This window comes from Crinia signifera, chromosome 9, assembly GCF_055691185.1.
Source record: "Crinia signifera chromosome 9, ASM5569118v1, whole genome shotgun sequence".
Classification (NCBI taxonomy): Eukaryota; Metazoa; Chordata; class Amphibia; order Anura; family Myobatrachidae; genus Crinia; species Crinia signifera.
The window spans coordinates 142,905,672-142,926,404 of NC_139225.1; the positions used below are offsets into that span (position 1 = coordinate 142,905,672).

The 20,733-nt window shown below is 50.4% G+C and overlaps 1 protein-coding gene across 2 annotated transcripts in view; it reads right to left on the bottom strand.

Moving 5' to 3' along the window:
* The window catches only part of DDAH2 (DDAH family member 2, ADMA-independent), an 83,351-nt gene that overhangs the window by 3,249 nt on the left and 59,369 nt on the right, over positions 1-20,733 (bottom strand). The window contains exons 1-5 of one of the 2 annotated variants that reach the window (XM_083160051.1): positions 8,282-8,410; positions 5,925-6,360; positions 5,707-5,806; positions 1,813-1,886; positions 1,419-1,538 (exon numbers count right to left, since the gene is read on the bottom strand). In XM_083160051.1, the coding sequence (XP_083016177.1) occupies positions 1,419-1,538; positions 1,813-1,886; positions 5,707-5,806; positions 5,925-6,188 (558 nt within the window). In that variant the 5' untranslated portion in view covers positions 6,189-6,360; positions 8,282-8,410. Of the gene's footprint in view, positions 1-1,418; positions 1,539-1,812; positions 1,887-5,706; positions 5,807-5,924; positions 6,361-8,281; positions 8,411-20,733 lie in introns of those variants that run through there. The other variant, XM_083160052.1, reaches the window with a different exon arrangement.

Consider the following 20,733-nt stretch of genomic DNA (forward strand, 5'->3'; position numbering starts at 1 on the left):
ACTCTCCATTTTATCACCTGTTCAGAAAACATTAATCCAATCTTAGTCCAGTGTTATTAAACATGGTAATAACCTATTTTGATTAGACAGTGGCCCATTCAGACTTGCTTGGTAAGCAGCAAATTCGTCCCCATTTTCGATGGGGTGGGTCTGCGCATGGTCACTGTTGCACATGTGCGCACCCCCAGAGCAAACGCCTTCGGCGAGTTCTACACAGGCGTTCCCAAAATGCTGGACAGGCAGGGAACTGTTGGTGAGGTCTGCCCAGCAGTTTTTATGGTCCTGTCCATAAAAATGATGGGTGCGCCCTGCTTGGGGCGGGGCAGGCGGATGACATCACATGATGTCAGAGCCCGCCCCCAATTCGGTCTATTGCAATGCAGGATTAAAGTCCAGGCTTACTTTAATCTACAAGGAGAGGATAAGTCCTTCGATGGCTCTAGTTCTTTTCAGGCTGGACCTGGTCTATTTATTTTAGGATTTTTGATGTTGTCTGGATGCAATTTTGAATTTTGGAAAACGTGTAAATGCACCTGGTTGTTTGTTTTTTTTTTTTTTTACAAAAAATAAAATAAAAAAAATTAGCATCCTATTACACCTCACCCACAGGGGAAGGGGACAAATTGTAAAAATGTGTTTGTCCCCTATCCTTACACATGGTACCAGGACTGTCTTAACAGCATTGCAGGCCCTGGGCAGAGTGATGCACTGGGGCCACTACCCACCCATGGTACGTCCCTGGGAAGAAGGCTTAGGTGCCATTTGGCTAGAGACCTACGCATGTGCAGTACAATCTGGCACAAAGCCATAGTCTACAGTGCGGAGACGGCTGACAGAGAGGAGTGTGGCCTGCATTGTCCCTGCATACAGGCCCCCTCCTGTCTTAATCCACACCTGCATTTATCAGACTAAAAACGTGGAAGCAGCCATTTCTGTATGTTTGAGGACAGAAATGGTCACCTCCATTTATGAAAGCATGAGTTATCTGATACTGTATATATGATATGGCCCAAAACTGATGAACTGAAATATTCAGTACACGAGAGCACTCCCTTTATAGGCCTACGGCTACACAGAAATCACTGACTCCTGTACCACCAAGATGGCTTAACTCGTATGCAAAGGGAATTACCCAACTACCAGATACCATAGCCGACTCCCTGAAATATCAGCAATCTCCCTCCCTTCCTCATTTCTCCTAGCCCACATTACAATGAGGCGCTGTGCAAGATTCTATACCAACTATAATCTCCCTGAAACTAGTTTTCAAAAGTAGGCAAGTCTGCCAGATAACTGCTTTCACTGCATATCAGGAAATACACAGACCAGACTGCAGATGAGGGAATACTGTATATTATTGCACACACTAATATCATTATAAGAACACCACCAATCTCCTCATACGGTTTGTGCCGCACCTTCAGGGCTTTCTTAGCCGCGCTGCTGCTCCCGATAACCAGAGTGTCCGGGCCGGCCATACTGCAGAAGCTTTTTAGATGCAGGTCTCCATCAACTGGAACAGTGGAAACAGCATAATCCTAGAAAGCAGATACAGTATATGCATTGTGTGAGATTTGTGTAGCACTGAACACAAGAGGCAGCCATGTTTGTGGAGTTAACCGGTATATGTATGACTACTACCAGCCTATAATGGCTCCCCACCCCCAGTAGGGATGGTGACCAATAGAACAAGATGGAGGCAGGCGAAGGATAGTTATATTGCAGACAGCACAATGGCAGGTGACTGCTGGAGGATAACTGGGTCCATTGTAGAAAATATTTTTACCCGTGGAATGGAATATGGTTAATTACCTGATATGTTTTCGCCACCATCTCTGCTCCCTGGAGATTGGTCCATTTGGACAGACCCACAAATATCTCTGTACCTGTAACACAGGAAATATGAGCAGACATTACTGCTATGCAGAAGAGGTCTCCGGAACAGATATACTAAGCCTTGAAAAGCGATCCAGTGGGGAGCGATAAAGTACCAGCCAATTGGCTCCTAACTGTCATGTTACAGGCTGGGTTTGAAAAATGACCCCTATGAGCTGATTGGTTGTTAAAATAAAGGGCCTAAAGTAACAGTCAATCAGCTCATAATGGTAATTTTTTAAACCTAGACTATAACATGAAATTTAGGAGCCAATTGGCTGGTGCTCTCTGCTGTATCACTTTTCAAGGCTCAGTGCTGTGGTTTTCAAAATATCAGTTAGGATTTAATTGGCTGGTGCTTTATCTCTTTACTTTACCCACTCTCGAAGACTTTACATCTGCCCCCATGGTCAAAAACCACCTGCGGCACATGGGATACATTGGAACTGGATCATGGAGTGCACATAGGTTTTTATGCACATGTGCAGCACTATGCGTGAGCGCCCACAGAAGTCCTGCGGGCCTGGGATTTTGCCTATGGGAACGCCCAGTGTTTCATGGGCGTTACCATGGTAATTCTCTGATGGTGCGGAGGGCAGGCAGCTGGCATTAGAGGTTGTCAGCTGCCCACCTGCTTCCCACACAGGGCTCCCACAGATCAGAGACGCCATAGAGGTGTCTCAGATCTGTGGGCACTGAAGTAATCATTCGATTAGATGATTTCTCCCCCACACCCAAGGCTGCGAATTGATGACTACGCAAATCATCCATTCACATGCCTACGGGGGTTCGGGCGCCAGAATAAGGACCTCTGTGTGGGCTCTTAGCCCTGGCTGAACACCAGAAGGGGATTGCAGGTGTACTGTACATGAGGACCAATTTTAGAATCATAGAATGTAATGGCAGAGAAGAACCACTTAGCACAGTGAGGGTCGGATGCACTAAGCTTCAAAAGTGATAAAATGGAGAGTGATAAACAACCAATCAGCTCCTGCCTGACATTTGGCTGCCTGTTTATCACTCTCCATTTTATCACTTTTGAAGCTTAGTGCATCTAGCCCCTAGTCTGTGAGCCTGCTCTGGCTACACTGTGAATGGCAGTGACCTCCTATTGGAAGTCTGACCTGCCAGTCACCCAAGGCCATCCCATTGGGAGGTGTTCCCTCCCTCCGGGATGCCTCTACATGGGCTGTCGAGCGGCAGCCCATAAAAACAGTGTTCCGCATCTGCGCAGTATGAGGATGATACTGTGCATGCTGGGACCAGGATTGGCGGTGGCAGCAGTAGCGGGGACCACAAGCACAGCGGCAGCGGAGGGGGGGGGGGGGGCACATTGTGGCAGCCCCCCTCCTCCACAGAGGTAAGAGCCGCCGCTGGTGCAGTGATTCGAAGAAGTTTGGCAACCCCTGACTTAGGCCATCTAGTCTGCCCCTTATTTATCCGTTGGGTAACCTCAGCCCTCTGTGGTCCTTAGTTCTGTGTAAAGATATTTAAATGCCTATCCCAAGCATGCTTACATCACTTTATTCAAATCATCAGCCACAATCAGGCTAGTTTGTGATTGGTCCCCCAGCTCTCACACCCACTTTCCTGCACAGTGATGAAGCAGATTTGCTCAATCTGTAGTAAAGACCCCCAGTAGATACCTGTATGCTGGCAGGTAGAAGCTGCTGTGTTAGGAGCCATGGATGGACCACCTGTGTACAATGGCATTCCTGATGCAGAGAAAAAGGGGCAGGTGCGCAGGTCCCAGACCCTCACTCCTGGGCATTTTAGCTTCTAACCTGCTCTCCTTCTGCTCTGCCTGAGAGCAGCTCCCCACGGCCAGGATCCCTCTATATAATTGCTCTGATCCCAAAGGTTTGTTTAGGTTAAACATGTGGCGGCTCAAGAGTCACAGAGACCCTCATTGCAGAAACGGCTCTGTACATGCAGACTGCTATACATCATTGGTCAGTACGGTGTATGGTGTAATGGGTAGCATTACTGCCTCACAGCGCTGAGGTCATGGTTCCATTCCCACCAAGGCCCTAACTGTGTGGAGTGTATTTTCTCCCTGTGCTTGTGTGGGCACTCCGGTTTCCTCCCACAATCCAAAAATATACTGGTAGGTTAATGGTCTCCCTCAAAATCAACCCTAAAATGCCTGTGTGTGCGCGTGTACATGTGGTAGGGAGTATAGATTGTAAGCTCCACTGGGGCAGGGACTGATGTGAATGTTCAAATATTCTCTGTACAGCGCTGCGGAATATGTGTGCGCTATATAAGAAAGTGGTAATGAATAAAATCAGGCTTTTGTACATCCCAGAATTAGGTTGCTAGTCCTTCCCATCTATAGATCTAGGCTTTGCTGATTGATTCTGTTGGGTTTCAGTAACAGCTGTTGATAACAAAGGGTTATTTATTCCTGTTAAAGCCCCCAAAACTTAAGATTCCATAATGGCACATAACGTGGCGATTTGCAATGCCTTTTTGGGGGAATTTGTCACATGTCAGGACACAGGATCCAAATCAAACCAATCCCAGTGAAGTCTGAAAAAAGTTAAGCTACCAATTTATATCTGGGTTCAGATCCAGCTGGTAAGCGAACACACCGCATCAGGTCGGGGCACGTGCAAGCACTGTGTGACGGAGAGGGATTTGTCGGACCCCTCTCCGAAAAAGTTTCCAAAGTTGGAACGTAAACATTACTGTGGCTTCAGCCAGTGGCTAATAAGGGGAGGTTTTCAGAGCACGTCAATTGGGCTGTTAACCCTTTGAGTGCCAAGGGAATTTGTCAAAATAGGCAAATATTTTTTTTTTTTTTTTGAGTGCCAATGTTGCTGTTAGAGGTCCTCAAAATATACGTTAGAAAATCCAGGGTGCCACTCCCAGCGACTTATTTATTTGGGTGCAATATTTAACTAAATGTCATTTGATTGACTTGGCTGTGCGCGACACTGTCATTTGTAGCGGATATTTTGAGGATTGCTCACAGCAACATTGGCACTCCAGGGGTTAATGAGCCATGCTTAGCGATCGCTCCGGGCTTTCCTCCTAGATGGGAGGTGAATCATGAAGGACTCTCTGCAGAGTGCACGTGGGACATTTCTGTGGAAGCGCTTCCCCGCCAACATCTTCCCTTATTTTCCCTAGCACTCATAACAATGGAAGAATCCCTGTCTGTCAGACAGAACATTCGGGATGAACTGTACCCTGTACATGGACGTTCCTTTGTTTTCATATCCAGATAGATTACTGTAATACCCTCTTCTCTATTTGCTGAACTCCGTGGCTCCATGCCAATCGGCCGTTTAATCGCTGGCTAAAACTCATCCTCTCCCAAATCTCCTCTGCTGTTCTCTATACAGGACTCATGGAACAGGTCTAATATTGCACCTGCTTAGCTGAGTTCTGCTCTGATTTCCGAGTCACTGTCCCAAACGGGACCTTCTCCAATGCTCCAAATACACCCCCCCCCCACACCCCCCCCCCCCTCCCTCCCTCTTACAGCCTCCTGACAATCGGAGAAGATCTTTAACATCAGCATTGGTGGACTAAACCAGGCATGTCCAAACTATGGCTCTCCAGCTGTTATGAAACTACAATTCCCAACATGCATTGCCACAGTTTTGCTATTAGGAAATGCTACAACTATTGCAAGGCATGCTGGGATGTGTAGTTACACAGCAGCTGGAGGACCATAGATTGGACATGCCTGCTCTAAGGTAATGACAGAAGGAGATTGATTGCTTTGGGCTAGGTCTCCGCTTTTCTAGTCTTGATGCATCTTCCCCATTTCCCTGAGGATCCAGTTGGGCTCCGACAATGACGACCCAGACAATCACCCACCTGTGTATAGTATATCACTGGCATCCAGTGTGGCGTTCTCATCTTCAAGTTCACATACTCGGAATTTCAGCTCTTCAAACAATTTCTGCAGACCTTCTGTCTGAGGGTAAGATGGAGAGAAGCAGAGGGTGAGGAGGAATCGGGGGCACAGATGGACGATTAGGAAACGAGGATGGGACGCATACATAATCATATGTGACAGATAAATAGGAATTCACCTCTTTTCTCCTTGCAGGATTATAGGGGCGAGTGATTAAGGCGGTGTCTGCGATCACAACTGCCATGTCCCCGATTAGTTGTCCCCGGGGGAGATCTTCGTTTGGGGGTAGTTCGATCACCTGAAGGCCCAGCTTCTGCCTCAAGATGCCACAGAAGACCCCACTCTCCCTCTGTGCCCTCGCCAGGTCCACCTGCCCATCTCCTTCCTGTGCCAGAGAGGAGGGCACCCCCCTTACCACAGCATGGGTGTATCTCCCAGTCATTTCTTACACCCCAGGTAGGGGAACTGAGGTCCACTGTCCTAATGATGTCAAACAGGACCGGCAGATGGTGACCTGGTTGGGGCTACGGTCACTCCCTTCCACAGTGCTCCCTCGTCTCCTGCCTGGATGAGTTCCTCTATCCAGCCTCCTGTTTCCTTCCTGGCTTCACATCCTGGAAGAAGAGGAATGACAACTATGTCTGAATACACACCATACAGTATATACATACATACATACAGCCATTATATGGGTAACAAACACCAGAACGTAAACACAGGGCATTGCTTGGGGACATCGTGCCCCTCCCTATTGCCATTCTCCCACTAATTAACTCAATTACTCAATTGACCCTAGGGTCAGAGTTTTGCAGAATTTTGGGGCCTGGGACTCATTTCCAGTCCCCAGGCCTCCCCCTCCTCACTGGACTTACCTAACCCGGCTCCTGCTGCCCCATCTCCTTTTCAGTTGAGCTGCAGCCTGGAGGTCCCGGAGCGCAGGCTTCTTCAACTTAGGATGGCCAATTAAAATGCAGCACCAGCTGGTGAGCCAATCAGAGCTAGCATACAGGCAGCCAGAATGCGAGTTCTGATTGGCTCAAAAGCCGGTGCAGCATTTTAATTGACCACCAGCGTCCTGGGTTGAATAATGCTGGGTACACACCAGGACGACTAGGGCCCGATCCCCACAATCTAGATCCAATTCCGACCAATTGGATGTAGATTGTGTGCTGATTGGGCCCTTTTCTGACCTGGTGTGGACCGATACCGATCCGATGCGCGGTCCCGCGGGTCGGTCGGTCGTTATTGAGATCCTACCTGCTGCAGGTAGGATCTCAATGACGATCATACAGCCGGGTTGCGGGTCGCCATCGGATCGGACCCGCTCACGGTGCACATCGTGAGCGGGTCGTGCCCCCCCGCGTCACCGTGAGCGGGTCGGACGAGACACTGAGCGGGTCAGCCTGGTGTGTACCCTACATAAGACTGCGCTCCAGGACCCGCTTTGTTCAGTGCAGCGGAAGCAGTCGGGGGGGGGGGGGGTGGGGGGGTGGGGGGTTGCGGTGGGAAAAATGAGCTGCCCAGGCACTTCCAGATGCCGGGGCCCAGGACAGCTTGCATGCAGTGATCTTTTCTACATTATCTATAATTTGGGACTCTTGGGATAAACACAGGGAGATAATTAAGATGATAATTGCGATTAACATGACAGCATTTCAGGAACGGCAGGTTTGTACCATGATAAACCCATGCCATGTTTACAGCTTACTCACTTCCCTGGGATTAGAAAGACACAGCCAGGTTTTTTCCTGGAGAGCAAAAAAGGAAACATTAAGGTTTTACCCTAAGGGTGTTGCTACGTAGCCTTCCTGCCAGCACTGAAAGAGTCAAGTCAGAGCATTGTCAGGGCCACAACCTCCATAGCATACTCAGCAGTGAATGGGTTAAGAGCCTGGGTGTATATATACAGTAGGAGGATGCCACTAGTGCTCACACCCCATGTACTGGTGGTAGTCCAGCACAATGAGGACCCTGCCACCCCCAGTGGTATGTACGTAGTAATCCTGGGCCACACTCACACTCACACTCAAGTATCGCAGAGTTAGCCAAAGCAATACCAACACTTTATACTGAAGGGGTTAATGAGGGGCTATGAGCAATCACGCTGAACCCAGCGCAGATAGGGTTAAATGATCCTACTTCTATACCACCAGCACATAATACAGGGCATACTGTACAATAACATTAATAGACAGAGACAGAAGGGGTCCTGCCAAAACAAGTTACGGCCCAGACGGTTCCCAGGGATATTTGGGATCACATGTTTCTGGCCTTTTTTTTTTTTTTTGTTAGAAAGATAGAAGAGGGGTCTATAGGAGACAGGGTGCAGGGTGGTGTGACATGGGGGGCTGAGAAGGACCCCTGCAGTCACAGAGGGGAGAGACAGAGCCAGACAGACACCAGCAAGGACAGAGTACCAGGCAGGGGAGAGAGGAGGAATGTAGCAGGCTGCAGGGAGGAGAGAAGCAGGGTGAGGCAGGGAGCCCAGGGCCTGGACACAGGGAGGGAAGGGGAGAATATAAATGCATATCTCACCACAGGGAGGAGAAGGTGCTGGCACGTGATAAGTCCTTGTCCCCAAACCGCAGAGAGCTTGGGGTCACCCAGTCCAAATCGTCCCTGCTACCTCCCCCCTTATCCCTCCCCTCGCTCTCTCCATCTCCCCTGTATCCCTCCCCTCTCCCTGCATCTCTCCCCCTCCCTCCCTCCAGCAGCCACATGCTCTCTCCTCCTACAGTCACAGCGCTGGTGCAGACGCCGAGGCCAAGATGTACACCCAAAGCAGATCACACCCAGCCAGATCCCCATCCAGACAGACGCGGTATCCTCCTAATACACAGGACGCGGAGGCCGTGTGTCACAGACACTATCCTCCTAATACACAGGACGCGGAGGCCGAGTACCACAGACACTATCCTCCTAATACACAGGACGCGGAGGCCGAGTACCACAGACACTATCCTCCTAATACACAGGACGCGGAGGCCGAGTACCACAGACACTATCCTCCTAATACACAGGACGCAGAGGCCGTGTGTCACAGACACTATCCTCCTAATACACAGGATGCAGAGGTCGTGTACCACAGACACTATCCTCCTAATACACAGGACGCAGAGGCCGTGTACCACAGACACTATCCTCCTAATACACAGGATGCAGAGGCCGTGTGTCACAGTCACTATCCTCCTAATACACAGGATGCAGAGGCCGTGTGTCACAGTCACTATCCTCCTAATACACAGGATGCAGAGTACCACAGACACTATCCTCCTAATACACAGGACGTGTGTCACAGTCACTATCCTCCTAATACACAGGAGGACGCAGAGGCCGTGTGTCACAGACACTATCCTCCTAATACACAGGAGGACGCAGAGGCCGTGTGTCACAGACACTATCCTCCTAATACACAGGACGCAGAGGCCGTGTATCACAGACACTATCCTCCTAATACACAGGACGCAGAGGCAGAGTACCACAGACCCTATCCTCCTAATACACAGGACGCAGAGGCCGTGTACCACAGACACTATCCTCCTAATACACAGGACGCAGTTGCCGTGTGTCACAGACACTATCCTCCTAATACACAGGACGCAGAGGGAGAGTACCACAGACACTATCCTCCTAATACACAGGACGCAGAGGCAGAGTACCACAGACACTATCCTAATACACAGGATACAGAGGCCGTGTGTCAGTCACTATCCTCCTAATACACAGGACGCAGAGGCCGTGTACCACAGACACTATCCTCCTAATACACAGGACGCAGAGGCCGTGTGTCACAGACACTATCCTCCTAATACACAGGACGCAGAGGCCGTGTGTCACAGACACTATCCTCCTAATACACAGGACGCAGAGGCCGTGTGTCACAGACACTATCCTCCTAATACACAGGACGCAGAGGCCGTGTACCACAGACACTATCCTCCTAATACACAGGACGCAGAGTACCACAGACACTATCCTCCTAATACACAGGACGCAGAGGCCGTGTGTCACAGACACTATCCTCCTAATACACAGGACGCAGAGTACCACAGACACTATCCTCCTAATACACAGGACGCAGAGGCCGTGTGTCACAGACACTATCCTCCTAATACACAGGACGCAGAGGCCGTGTGTCACAGACACTATCCTCCTAATACACAGGACGCAGAGGCAGAGTACCACAGACACTATCCTCCTAATACAAAGGACGCAGAGGCCGTGTGTCACAGACACTATCCTCCTAATACACAGGACGCAGAGGCCGTGTGTCACAGACACTATCCTCCTAATACACAGGACGCAGAGGCCGTGTGTCACAGACACTATCCTCCTAATACACAGGACGCAGAGGCCGTGTGTCACAGACACTATCCTCCTAATACAAAGGATGCAGAGGCCGTGTGTCACAGACACTATCCTCCTAATACACAGGATGCAGAGGCCGTGTGTCACAGACACTATCCTCCTAATACACAGGATGCAGAGGCCATGTACCACAGACACTATCCTCCTAATACACAGGATGCAGAGGCCATGTACCACTGACACTATCCTCCTAATACACAGGATGCAGAGGCCGTGTGTCACAGACACTATCCTCCTAATACACAGGATGCAGAGGCCATGTACCACAGACACTATCCTCCTAATACACAGGACGCAGAGGCCGAGTACAACAGACACTATTCTCCTAATACACAGGACGCAGGGGCCGTGTGTCACAGACACTATTCTCCTAATACACAGGACGCAGAGGCCGTGTGTCACAGACACTATCCTCCTAATACACAGGACGCAGAGGCCGTGTACCACAGACACTATCCTCCTAATACACAGGACGCAGAGGCCGTGTACCACAGACACTATCCTCCTAATACACAGGACGCAGAGGCCGTGTGTCACAGACACTATCCTCCTAATACACAGGACGCAGAGGCAGAGTACCACAGACACTATCCTCCTAATACACAGGACGCAGAGGCCGTGTACCACAGACACTATCCTCCTAATACACAGGACGCAGAGGCCGTGTGTCACAGACACTATCCTCCTAATACACAGGACGCAGAGGCCGAGTGCCACAGACACTATCCTCCTAATACACAGGACGCAGAGGCCGTGTGTCACAGACACTATCCTCCTAATACACAGGACGCAGAGGCCGAGTACAACAGACACTATCCTCCTAATACACAGGACGCAGAGGCCGTGTGTCACAGACACTATCCTCCTAATACACAGGACGCAGAGGCAGAGTACCACAGACACTATCCTCCTAATACACAGGACGCAGAGGCCGTGTACCACAGACACTATCCTCCTAATACACAGGACGCAGAGGCCGAGTGCCACAGACACTATCCTCCTAATACACAGGACGCAGAGGCCATGTACCACAGACACTATCCTCCTAATACACATGACACAGAGGCCGTGTGTCACAGACACTATCCTCCTAATACACAGGACGCAGAGGCCGAGTGCCACAGACACTATCCTCCTAATACACAGGACGCAGAGGCCGAGTGTCACAGACACTATCCTCCTAATACACAGGATGCAGAGGCCGTGTGTCACAGACACTATCCTCCTAATACACAGGATGCAGAGGCCGTGTGTCACAGACACTACCCTCCTAATACACAGGATGCAGAGGCCGTGTACCACAGACACTATCCTCCTAATACACAGGACGCAGAGGCCGTGTACCACAGACACTATCCACCTAATACACAGGACGCAGAGGCAGAGTACCACAGACACTATCCTCCTAATACACAGGACGCAGAGGCCGTGTGTCACAGACACTATCCTCCTAATACACAGGACGCAGAGGCCGTGTGTCACAGACACTATCCTCCTAATACACAGGACGCAGAGGCCGTGTGTCACAGACACTATCCTCCTAATACACAGGATGCAGAGTACCACAGACACTATCCTCCTAATACACAGGACGCAGAGGCAGAGTACCACAGACACTATCCTCCTAATACACAGGACGCAGAGGCCGTGTGTCACAGACACTATCCTCCTAATACACAGGACGCAGAGGCAGAGTACAACAGACACTATCCTCCTAATACACAGGACGCTGAGGCCGTGTACCACAGACACTATCCTCCTTATACACAGGACGCAGAGGCCGTGTACCACAGACACTATCCTCCTAATACACAGGATGCAGAGGCCATGTACCACAGACACTATCCTCCTAATACACAGGACGCAGAGGCGGCGTACAACAGACACTATCCTCCTAATACACAGGACGCAGAGGCCGTGTGTCACAGACACTATCCTCCTAATACACAGGACGCAGAGGCCGAGTACAACAGACACTATCCTCCTAATACACAGGACGCAGAGGCCGTGTGTCACAGACACTATCCTCCTAATACACAGGACGCAGAGGCAGAGTACCACAGACACTATCCTCCTAATACACAGGACGCAGAGGCCGTGTACCACAGACACTATCCTCCTAATACACAGGACGCAGAGGCCGAGTGCCACAGACACTATCCTCCTAATACACAGGACGCAGAGGCCATGTACCACAGACACTATCCTCCTAATACACAGGACGCAGAGGCCGAGTGCCACAGACACTATCCTCCTAATACACAGGACGCAGAGGCCGTGTGTCACAGACACTATCCTAATACAAAGGACGCAGAGGCCGAGTGTCACAGACACTATCCTCCTAATACACAGGATGCAGAGGCCGTGTGTCACAGACACTATCCTCCTAATACACAGGATGCAGAGGCCGTGTGTCACAGACACTACCCTCCTAATACACAGGATGCAGAGGCCGTGTACCACAGACACTATCCTCCTAATACACAGGACGCAGAGGCCGTGTACCACAGACACTATCCACCTAATACACAGGACGCAGAGGCAGAGTACAACAGACACTATCCTCCTAATACACAGGACGCAGAGGCCGTGTGTCACAGACACTATCCTCCTAATACACAGGACGCAGAGGCAGAGTACCACAGACACTATCCTCCTAATACGAAGGACGCAGAGGCCGTGTGTCACAGACACTATCCTAATACAAAGGACGCAGAGGCCGAGTACCACAGACACTATCCTCCTAATACACAGGACGCAGAGGCCGTGTACCACAGACACTATCCTCCTAATACACAGGACGCAGAGGCCATGTACCACAGACACTATCCTCCTTATACACAGGACGCAGAGGCCGTGTACCACAGACACTATCCTCCTAATACACAGGACGCAGAGGCCGTGTACCACAGACACTATCCTCCTTATACACAGGACGCAGAGGCCGTGTACCACAGACACTATCCTCCTTATACACAGGACGCAGAGGCCGTGTACCACAGACACTATCCTCCTAATACACAGGACGCAGAGGCCGTGTACCACAGACACTATCCTCCTAATACACAGGATGCAGAGGCCATGTACCACAGACACTATCCTCCTAATACACAGGACGCAGAGGCCGTGTGTCACAGACACTATCCTCCTAATACAAAGGACGCAGAGGCCGTGTGTCACAGACACTATCCTAATACAAAGGACGCAGAGGCCGAGTACCACAGACACTATCCTCCTAATACACAGGACGCAGAGGCTGTGCATCACAGACACTATCCTCCTAATACACAGGACGCAGAGGCTGAGTGCCACAGACACTATCCTCCTAATACACAGGACGCAGAGGCTGTGCATCACAGACACTATCCTCCTAATACACAGGACGCAGAGGCTGAGTACCACAGACACTATCCTCCTAATACACAGGACGCAGAGGCCGAGTACCACAGACACTATCCTCCTAATACACAGGACGCAGAGGCCATGTACCACAGACACTATCCTCCTTATACACAGGACGCAGAGGCCGTGTACCACAGACACTATCCTCCTTATACACAGGACGCAGAGGCCATGTACCACAGACACTATCCTCCTAATACACAGGATGCAGAGGCCATGTATCACAGACATGGCCCGCGTCTAATACAGAGGATGCGGGCCATGTAGCATCCTTCCTCCTAATACAGAGGACGCAGGCCATGTAGCATCCCTCCTCTTATACAGAGGACGCAGGCCATGTACTATCCATTCTAATACATATCCACAAGATACAGGCCATAGAACATTTACCTCACAGTGGAATATGTTCTTCAGTCCTGCACATTACCATGGCCGCAAGGGCGGAACTACCATAGGTGCAGGGGGTGCAGCTGCTATGGGGCCCAGAGCTGAGAGGGCCACCTTCCCTGTCACAGTTACATATGTTATATACAGAGTGTAGCTACCATAGGTGCAGGGGGTGCAGCTGCTATGGGGCCCAGAGCTGAGAGGGGCCACCTTCCCTGTCACAGTTACATGCGTTATATACAGGGGTGTAGCTACCATAGGTGCAGGGAGTGCAGCTGCTATGGGGCCCAGAGCTGAGAGGGGCCACCTTCCCTGTCACAGTTACATGCGTTATATACAGGGGTGTAGCTACCATAGGTGCAGGGAGTGCAGCTGCTTTGGGGCCCAGAGCTGAGAGGGGCCACCTTCTCTGTCACAGTTACATGCGTTATATACAGGGGTGTAGCTGCCATAGGTGAAGGGGGTGCAGCTGCTATGGGGCCAGAGCTGAGAGGAGCCACCTTCCCTGTCACAGTTACATGTGTTATATACAGGGGTGTAGCTACCATAGGTGCAGGTAGTGCAGCTGCTTTGGGGCCCAGAGCTGAGAGGGCCACCTTCCCTGTCACAGTTACATATGTTATATACAGAGTGTAGCTACCATAGGTGCAGGGGGTGCAGCTGCTATGGGGCCCAGAGCTGAGAGGGGCCACCTTCCCTGTCACAGTTACATGCGTTATATACAGGGGTGTAGCTACCATAGGTGCAGGGAGTGCAGCTGCTATGGGGCCCAGAGCTGAGAGGGGCCACCTTCCCTGTCACAGTTACATGCGTTATATACAGGGGTGTAGCTACCATAGGTGCAGGGAGTGCAGCTGCTTTGGGGCCCAGAGCTGAGAGGGGCCACCTTCTCTGTCACAGTTACATGCGTTATATACAGGGGTGTAGCTGCCATAGGTGAAGGGGGTGCAGCTGCTATGGGGCCAGAGCTGAGAGGAGCCACCTTCCCTGTCACAGTTACATGTGTTAAATACATGGGTGTAGTTACCATAGGTGCAGGGAGTGCAGCGGCTATGGGGCCCAGAGCTGAGAGGGGCCACCTTCCCTGTCACAGTTACATGTGTTATATACAGGGGTGTAGCTACCATAGGTGCAGGGAGTGCAGCTGCTTTGGGGCCCAGAGCTGAGAGGGGCCACCTTCTCTGTCACAGTTACATGTGTTATATACAGGGTGTAGCTACCATAGGTGCAGGGGGTGCAGCTGCTATGGGGCCCAGAGCTGAGAGGGCCCACCTTCCCTGTCACAGTTACATGCGTTATATACAGGGGTGTAGCTACCATAGGTGCAGGGGGTGCAGCTGCTATGGGGACCAGAGCTGAGAGGGGCCACCTTCCCTGTCACAGTTACATGTGTTATATACAGGGGTGTAGCTACCATAGGTGCAGGGAGTGCAGCTGCTATGGGGACCAGAGCTGAGAGGGGCCACCTTCCCTGTCACAGTTACATGTGTTATATACAGGGGTGTAGCTACCATAGGTGCAGGGAGTGCAGCTGCTTTGGGGCCCAGAGCTGAGAGGGGCCACCTTCTCTGTCACAGTTACATGTGTTATATACAGGGTGTAGCTACCATAGGTGCAGGGGGTGCAGCTGCTATGGGGCCCAGAGCTGAGAGGGCCCACCTTCCCTGTCACAGTTACATGCGTTATATACAGGGGTGTAGCTGCCATAGGTGAAGGGGGTGCAGCTGCTATGGGGCCAGAGCTGAGAGGAGCCACCTTCCCTGTCACAGTTACATGTGTTAAATACACAGTTACATGTGTTAAATACATGGGTGTAGTTACCATAGGTGCAGGGAGTGCAGCGGCTATGGGGCCCAGAGCTGAGAGGGGCCACCTTCCCTGTCACAGTTACATGTGTTATATACATGGGTGTAGCTACCATAGGTGCAGGGAGTGCAGCTGCTATGGGGCCCAGAGCTGAGCTGGGCCACCTTCCCTGTCACAGTTACATGTGTTATATGCAGGGGTGTAGCTACCATAGGTGCAGGAGGTGCAGCTGCTATGGGGCCCAGTGCTGAGAGGGGCCGCCTACCTGTCACAGTTACATGCGTTATATACAGGGGTGTAGCTGCCATAGGTGAAGGGGGTGCAGCTGCTATGGGGCCAGAGCTGAGAGGAGCCACCTTCCCTGTCACAGTTACATGTGTTAAATACATGGGTGTAGTTACCATAGGTGCAGGGAGTGCAGCTGCTATGGGGCCCAGAGCTGAGCTGGGCCACCTTCCCTATCACAGTTACATGTGTTATATACATGGGTGTAGCTACCATAGGTGCAGGGAGTGCAGCTGCTATGGGGCCCAGAGCTGAGCTGGGCCACCTTCCCTGTCACAGTTACATGTGTTATATACAGGGGTGTAGCTACCATAGGTGCAGCTGCTATGGGGCCCAGTGCTGAGAGGGGCCGCCTACCTGTCACAGTTACATGTGTTATATACAGGGTGTAGCTACCATAGGTGCAGGGGGTGCAGCTGCTATGGGGCCCAGAGCCGAGAGGGGCCACCTTCCCTGTCACAGTTACATGTTATATACAGGGGTGTAACTACCATAGGTGCGGGGGGTGCAGCTGCTATGGGGCCCAGAGCCGAGAGGGGCCCACTTAGCCTGTCAAAGTATCATGTGCTGTATATATTTTTCAGTATGAGATGATAATTAGGGGGCCTTACAAAATTTTGCTATGGGGCCCACATGTATCTAGTTACACCACTGCTGAGATCTTTAGCACATGCAGGCAGAGGCAGGACTACCATTGGTGCAGTGCATCAGGTCTCCTAAGGATTAAGGGGCCTACTGCTGCCCCTGTCATCTACTGTTTTTCCCTCTCACCCACTGCCTCTCCCAGTCACCTCTGCCTCTCCCTGTCACCCACTGCCATGTTGCAGAACGTGAACTTGGGTTAGGGCTGCATGCAAGCAATATCTAGATATTTCCCCTGGCAAGTGCATACAAAGCATTGGTTAGCACACATCGCTATGTGTATATGTGTGATCTAGCTACCAGGAAGCTCAAGGGAAGTCCCCTGGCCTAAATCACTTAGCACACATTGCCCAGTGTGTACGCCCCTTAACCCAGCAATATAGTAACCAGCATGCCCCGAACACCTACCACCATATGCAGATCTGCACTGGAAGAATGGGGCTAATTATCCTTATAAGCCTTCCAGGCTGTGGTCTGGGTGCGGCTGCTCTTATTAACTCCTTCATCACCCAACAAGTCGGCTCTAGTTTGCAGCAAGAACTTACAGAACATGAAACACATGAGCGGATTCCTATATGGTAAATGTCCACTAATACCCCGTTCTTACTGCATGTTGACCCAGCAATTTGCAACACACTTTTTTTTGTGTGTGTGTCGAACGGGACAACCCAGGTCAACAATACTTGCCTACCTGACCCTCTCCATGAGGGAGAAAATGCTCTGTTCCTGGCCTTCCCTGGTAATGTATGATTGCCAACACCTGTGGGGAGCTAAGTAATTGATAAGAAAGGTGTCACTACAGGTGATGGCAATCAGGGCTATTTTCAGCAGGCTCCAGCAGGAACTGAGGCCCTTATTCTAGTTCACTCTTTCTGACATATTCCTTCTTTTTTGAATCAAGTGTTTTTTTTTTATTGTTTTTTTTTTGAAAATTGCATGTAATACATTTACATAACTAACATAAAGAAAAAAAAGAAAATATAGTAATAAAACAAGCAAACAAAACAAAAACAATTATTTGTGTGTTACATTATTCCACGTTGTAATATGAACAGTATATGTTTGTCGTGCTCCCTTCTATACATATACATAATGATATTAGGCAGTTATCATCACAAGTAAGGGGTGCAATGGTTTTATAGGATACAAGGTCCCAGTTAATTTTGGTCGAGTCTTAGACTCTAACCGGTATTTAAGGGTCACGGCATGTCTAGAGTGGGGTTTCAATAAATCATAGGCACGGGTCCTGTAGGTATAAGGCAGATGACTGCCATAGGTTCCAGACATTATCATATTTCCCCAAGCAGTTCCTCTTGGTGTACATAAAGCGCTCATGGGATACGGTAGTGTTAACCAGGGCTACCCACGCTGCGTGCGCTGGGGCAGAGGGCCCCATCCAGGTCCTTGCAATACATACACGGGCCAGTGTGAGAAGGGTATTAACATAGGTTCTATGACACCTAGGGAGCAGTTCCTCCAATTCAAGTCCGAAGACACATACACGAGGGCCAGTCAGCGGGACCTGTATTCCCGTGTCCCGCACGCTAGCCAATACAGCCATCCAGAAGGATTGCACCCGTGGACATTGCCACAGTAGGTGCCAAAAGTCTGCATCTGGGCTCCTACATTTGGGGCACGCATCAGACCCAGTACCACCCATCTTCATAAGTCTGTGAGGGGTCCAGTATACCCGGTGCAGGACATATAACTGAATCTGCTGGAAACGTGCAAATGCTGTGGCATCCCTGGGCGAGCTCAACATATGTGACCACTCTTCATCCTCAATAGGCCCCAAGTCTACCACCCATCTGGCCCGTAAACCCTCCAAACGGTCTACCCCCGAAAAGGTGAGCAGAGGAGAGTACAGAGCTGAAACCCTCCCTCGATCAGGGAGCTTACTAACCAATGAGCGAACCGGGGATGTGGCTAATTCAGGTGTGTTTCCCCTCCACTGCGCACCCACCGCGTGTCTAAGCTGGAGATACTTATAGAAGAACTGTCTCGGTACTGCATATTTATCAATCATTTCTTCAAAGGAACAAAACGTCCCGTCCTGAAAGAGGTGGCCTATTTCAGAGACGCCAAATGATGTCCAGTCCTTGCCTGCTTTTAATTTGTATAACTCAGGGAATTCTTTATTTCTCCAGATAGGAGAACAGGAGTCTACCACCGGGTCTCCCCGTATATTTCCCACCGACACCCACACCCTACGGGCCTGTTGTAGGAGAGGAGGAAGTGTCCCAATCATAGTTTTTGCAAGCAGAAACTGCAAAGGTGTGAAGGGCAGGCCAGTCCTGCTCAAAAGAGCCGTAGACAAGTTATCGTGGTTTGCCAATGTGACCCAACCAACGAGTTGGGCCAATTGTGCCGCCAGGTAGTACAGTCTTAAGTCTGGGAGTGCTAAGCCTCCATCATATCTTGATCGGCATAGGGTTTTAGCTGCCACCCGGGAACGCCTACCTCCCCATATGAAAGAAACTATGTGTCTAGTAATGAGCTGGAAGTAGGAAATAGGTATGTAAGTGGGCGAGTTCTGTAGTATATATAGAAATTTGGGCTGAATCGTCATTTTAATGAGGTTCACCCTACCCGTTACCGACAAGGGGAGTGTCTGCCAGGTGCGGGCCTTCTGGCGTAGGTGGTCAATTTGCGGGGTTAGGTTTAAGGATATAAATTCGGCAGGAGTATGGGAAATCTGGATACCCAGGTATTTAAATTGTGTACACCAGCGCAGGGGACAGCTGTAGGACTGGGGTTGTTGTGTAGTAGGGAGTAGGGGAAATACCACCGACTTATCCCAGTTTATTCCTATCCCCGAGAATCGAGCATATTCCGTCATCAGGGTCAGTAATGCTGGAAGGGAGGAGGTCATGTCAGATAAATACAGGATCATATCATCTGCATATAACCCGATTTTTTCCTCAGTATCTCCTATCCCATACCCTCTAATTAAGGGGGACGCCCTAATGTGACAGGCCAACGGCTCCACCGCAAGTGCGAAGAGCAGGGGGGACAGGGGACACCCCTGCCTGGTTCCCCTACCCAAGCTAAAGGATTCTGTGGTATAACCGTTAACCATCACATGGGCAGTCGGCCCAGTATATAGCAACTTGACCCATGAGAGAAAATTTGGGCCTATTCCAAACTTGCTCAGAACCTCCCACAGGTAGCTCCACTCAACTGAATCAAAAGCGCGGGCTGCGTCCAAAGAAACCACCACCGCGTCTTCCATTCCCTCCCGGGCCCACTGCAAATAGGTGAAAAGGCGACGCAGATTTAGGGTTGTCGATCTGCCGGGCATGAAACCAGTCTGGTCAGCATGTACCACCTGAAGCTCAACCGCATTCAAACGTATCGCCAGTAGCTTGGCCAATATTTTGACGTCCGTAGATAATAATGAGATGGGTCGGTAAGAGTCAGGGGATAGCGGGTCTTTGCCAGGCTTCGGGATAAGGACAATCAACGCCTCCGCCATAGACACAGGAAGGGAGCCTTGTTTCAGCAAATGATTATACAGGGATAGGAGTCTAGGGGCAAAGAATGTTATATGGGTTTTGTATAATTCAATTGGGAGACCATCCACTCCCGGGGACTTAGAATTGGGGAAGGCCTTAATTGCCGCCTCAACTTCCTCCACTGTGAGGGGGGCATCCAGAAATTCCCTGGAGTCAGTGCTTAAACTGTGAGTCGTGATCTCATTAAGGTAGTTAGTTAGTTCTGTCGGGCTGTAGGTTACTCGGGTCTCGTATACCTTCTCAAAGTGATTATAAAAAGAGGTCGCCACTGGAAGAATCCCCGTACATATTCCACCATCCTCCCGTCTTATGCTGTGTACAATTGTAGGCGGAATGTTTTCTCTGGCCAAGTAAGCCAGAAATTTACCCGATCTGTCCCCCTGTGTGTAGAAGTCATGAGACTGGAACAGAAGACGTCGCTTGGATTTATCCAACAACATCTCTGTCCATTGTTTATGTACAACCAGCCACTCCACGCGGTCCGCCGCAAGCCCAGTTGTCAAGTATTTCTGTTCAAGCTCTGTACTCTGCCTCTCCAATTCGGTCTCAACTCTACGACTAAAGACCTTCAGCTGTGCGACC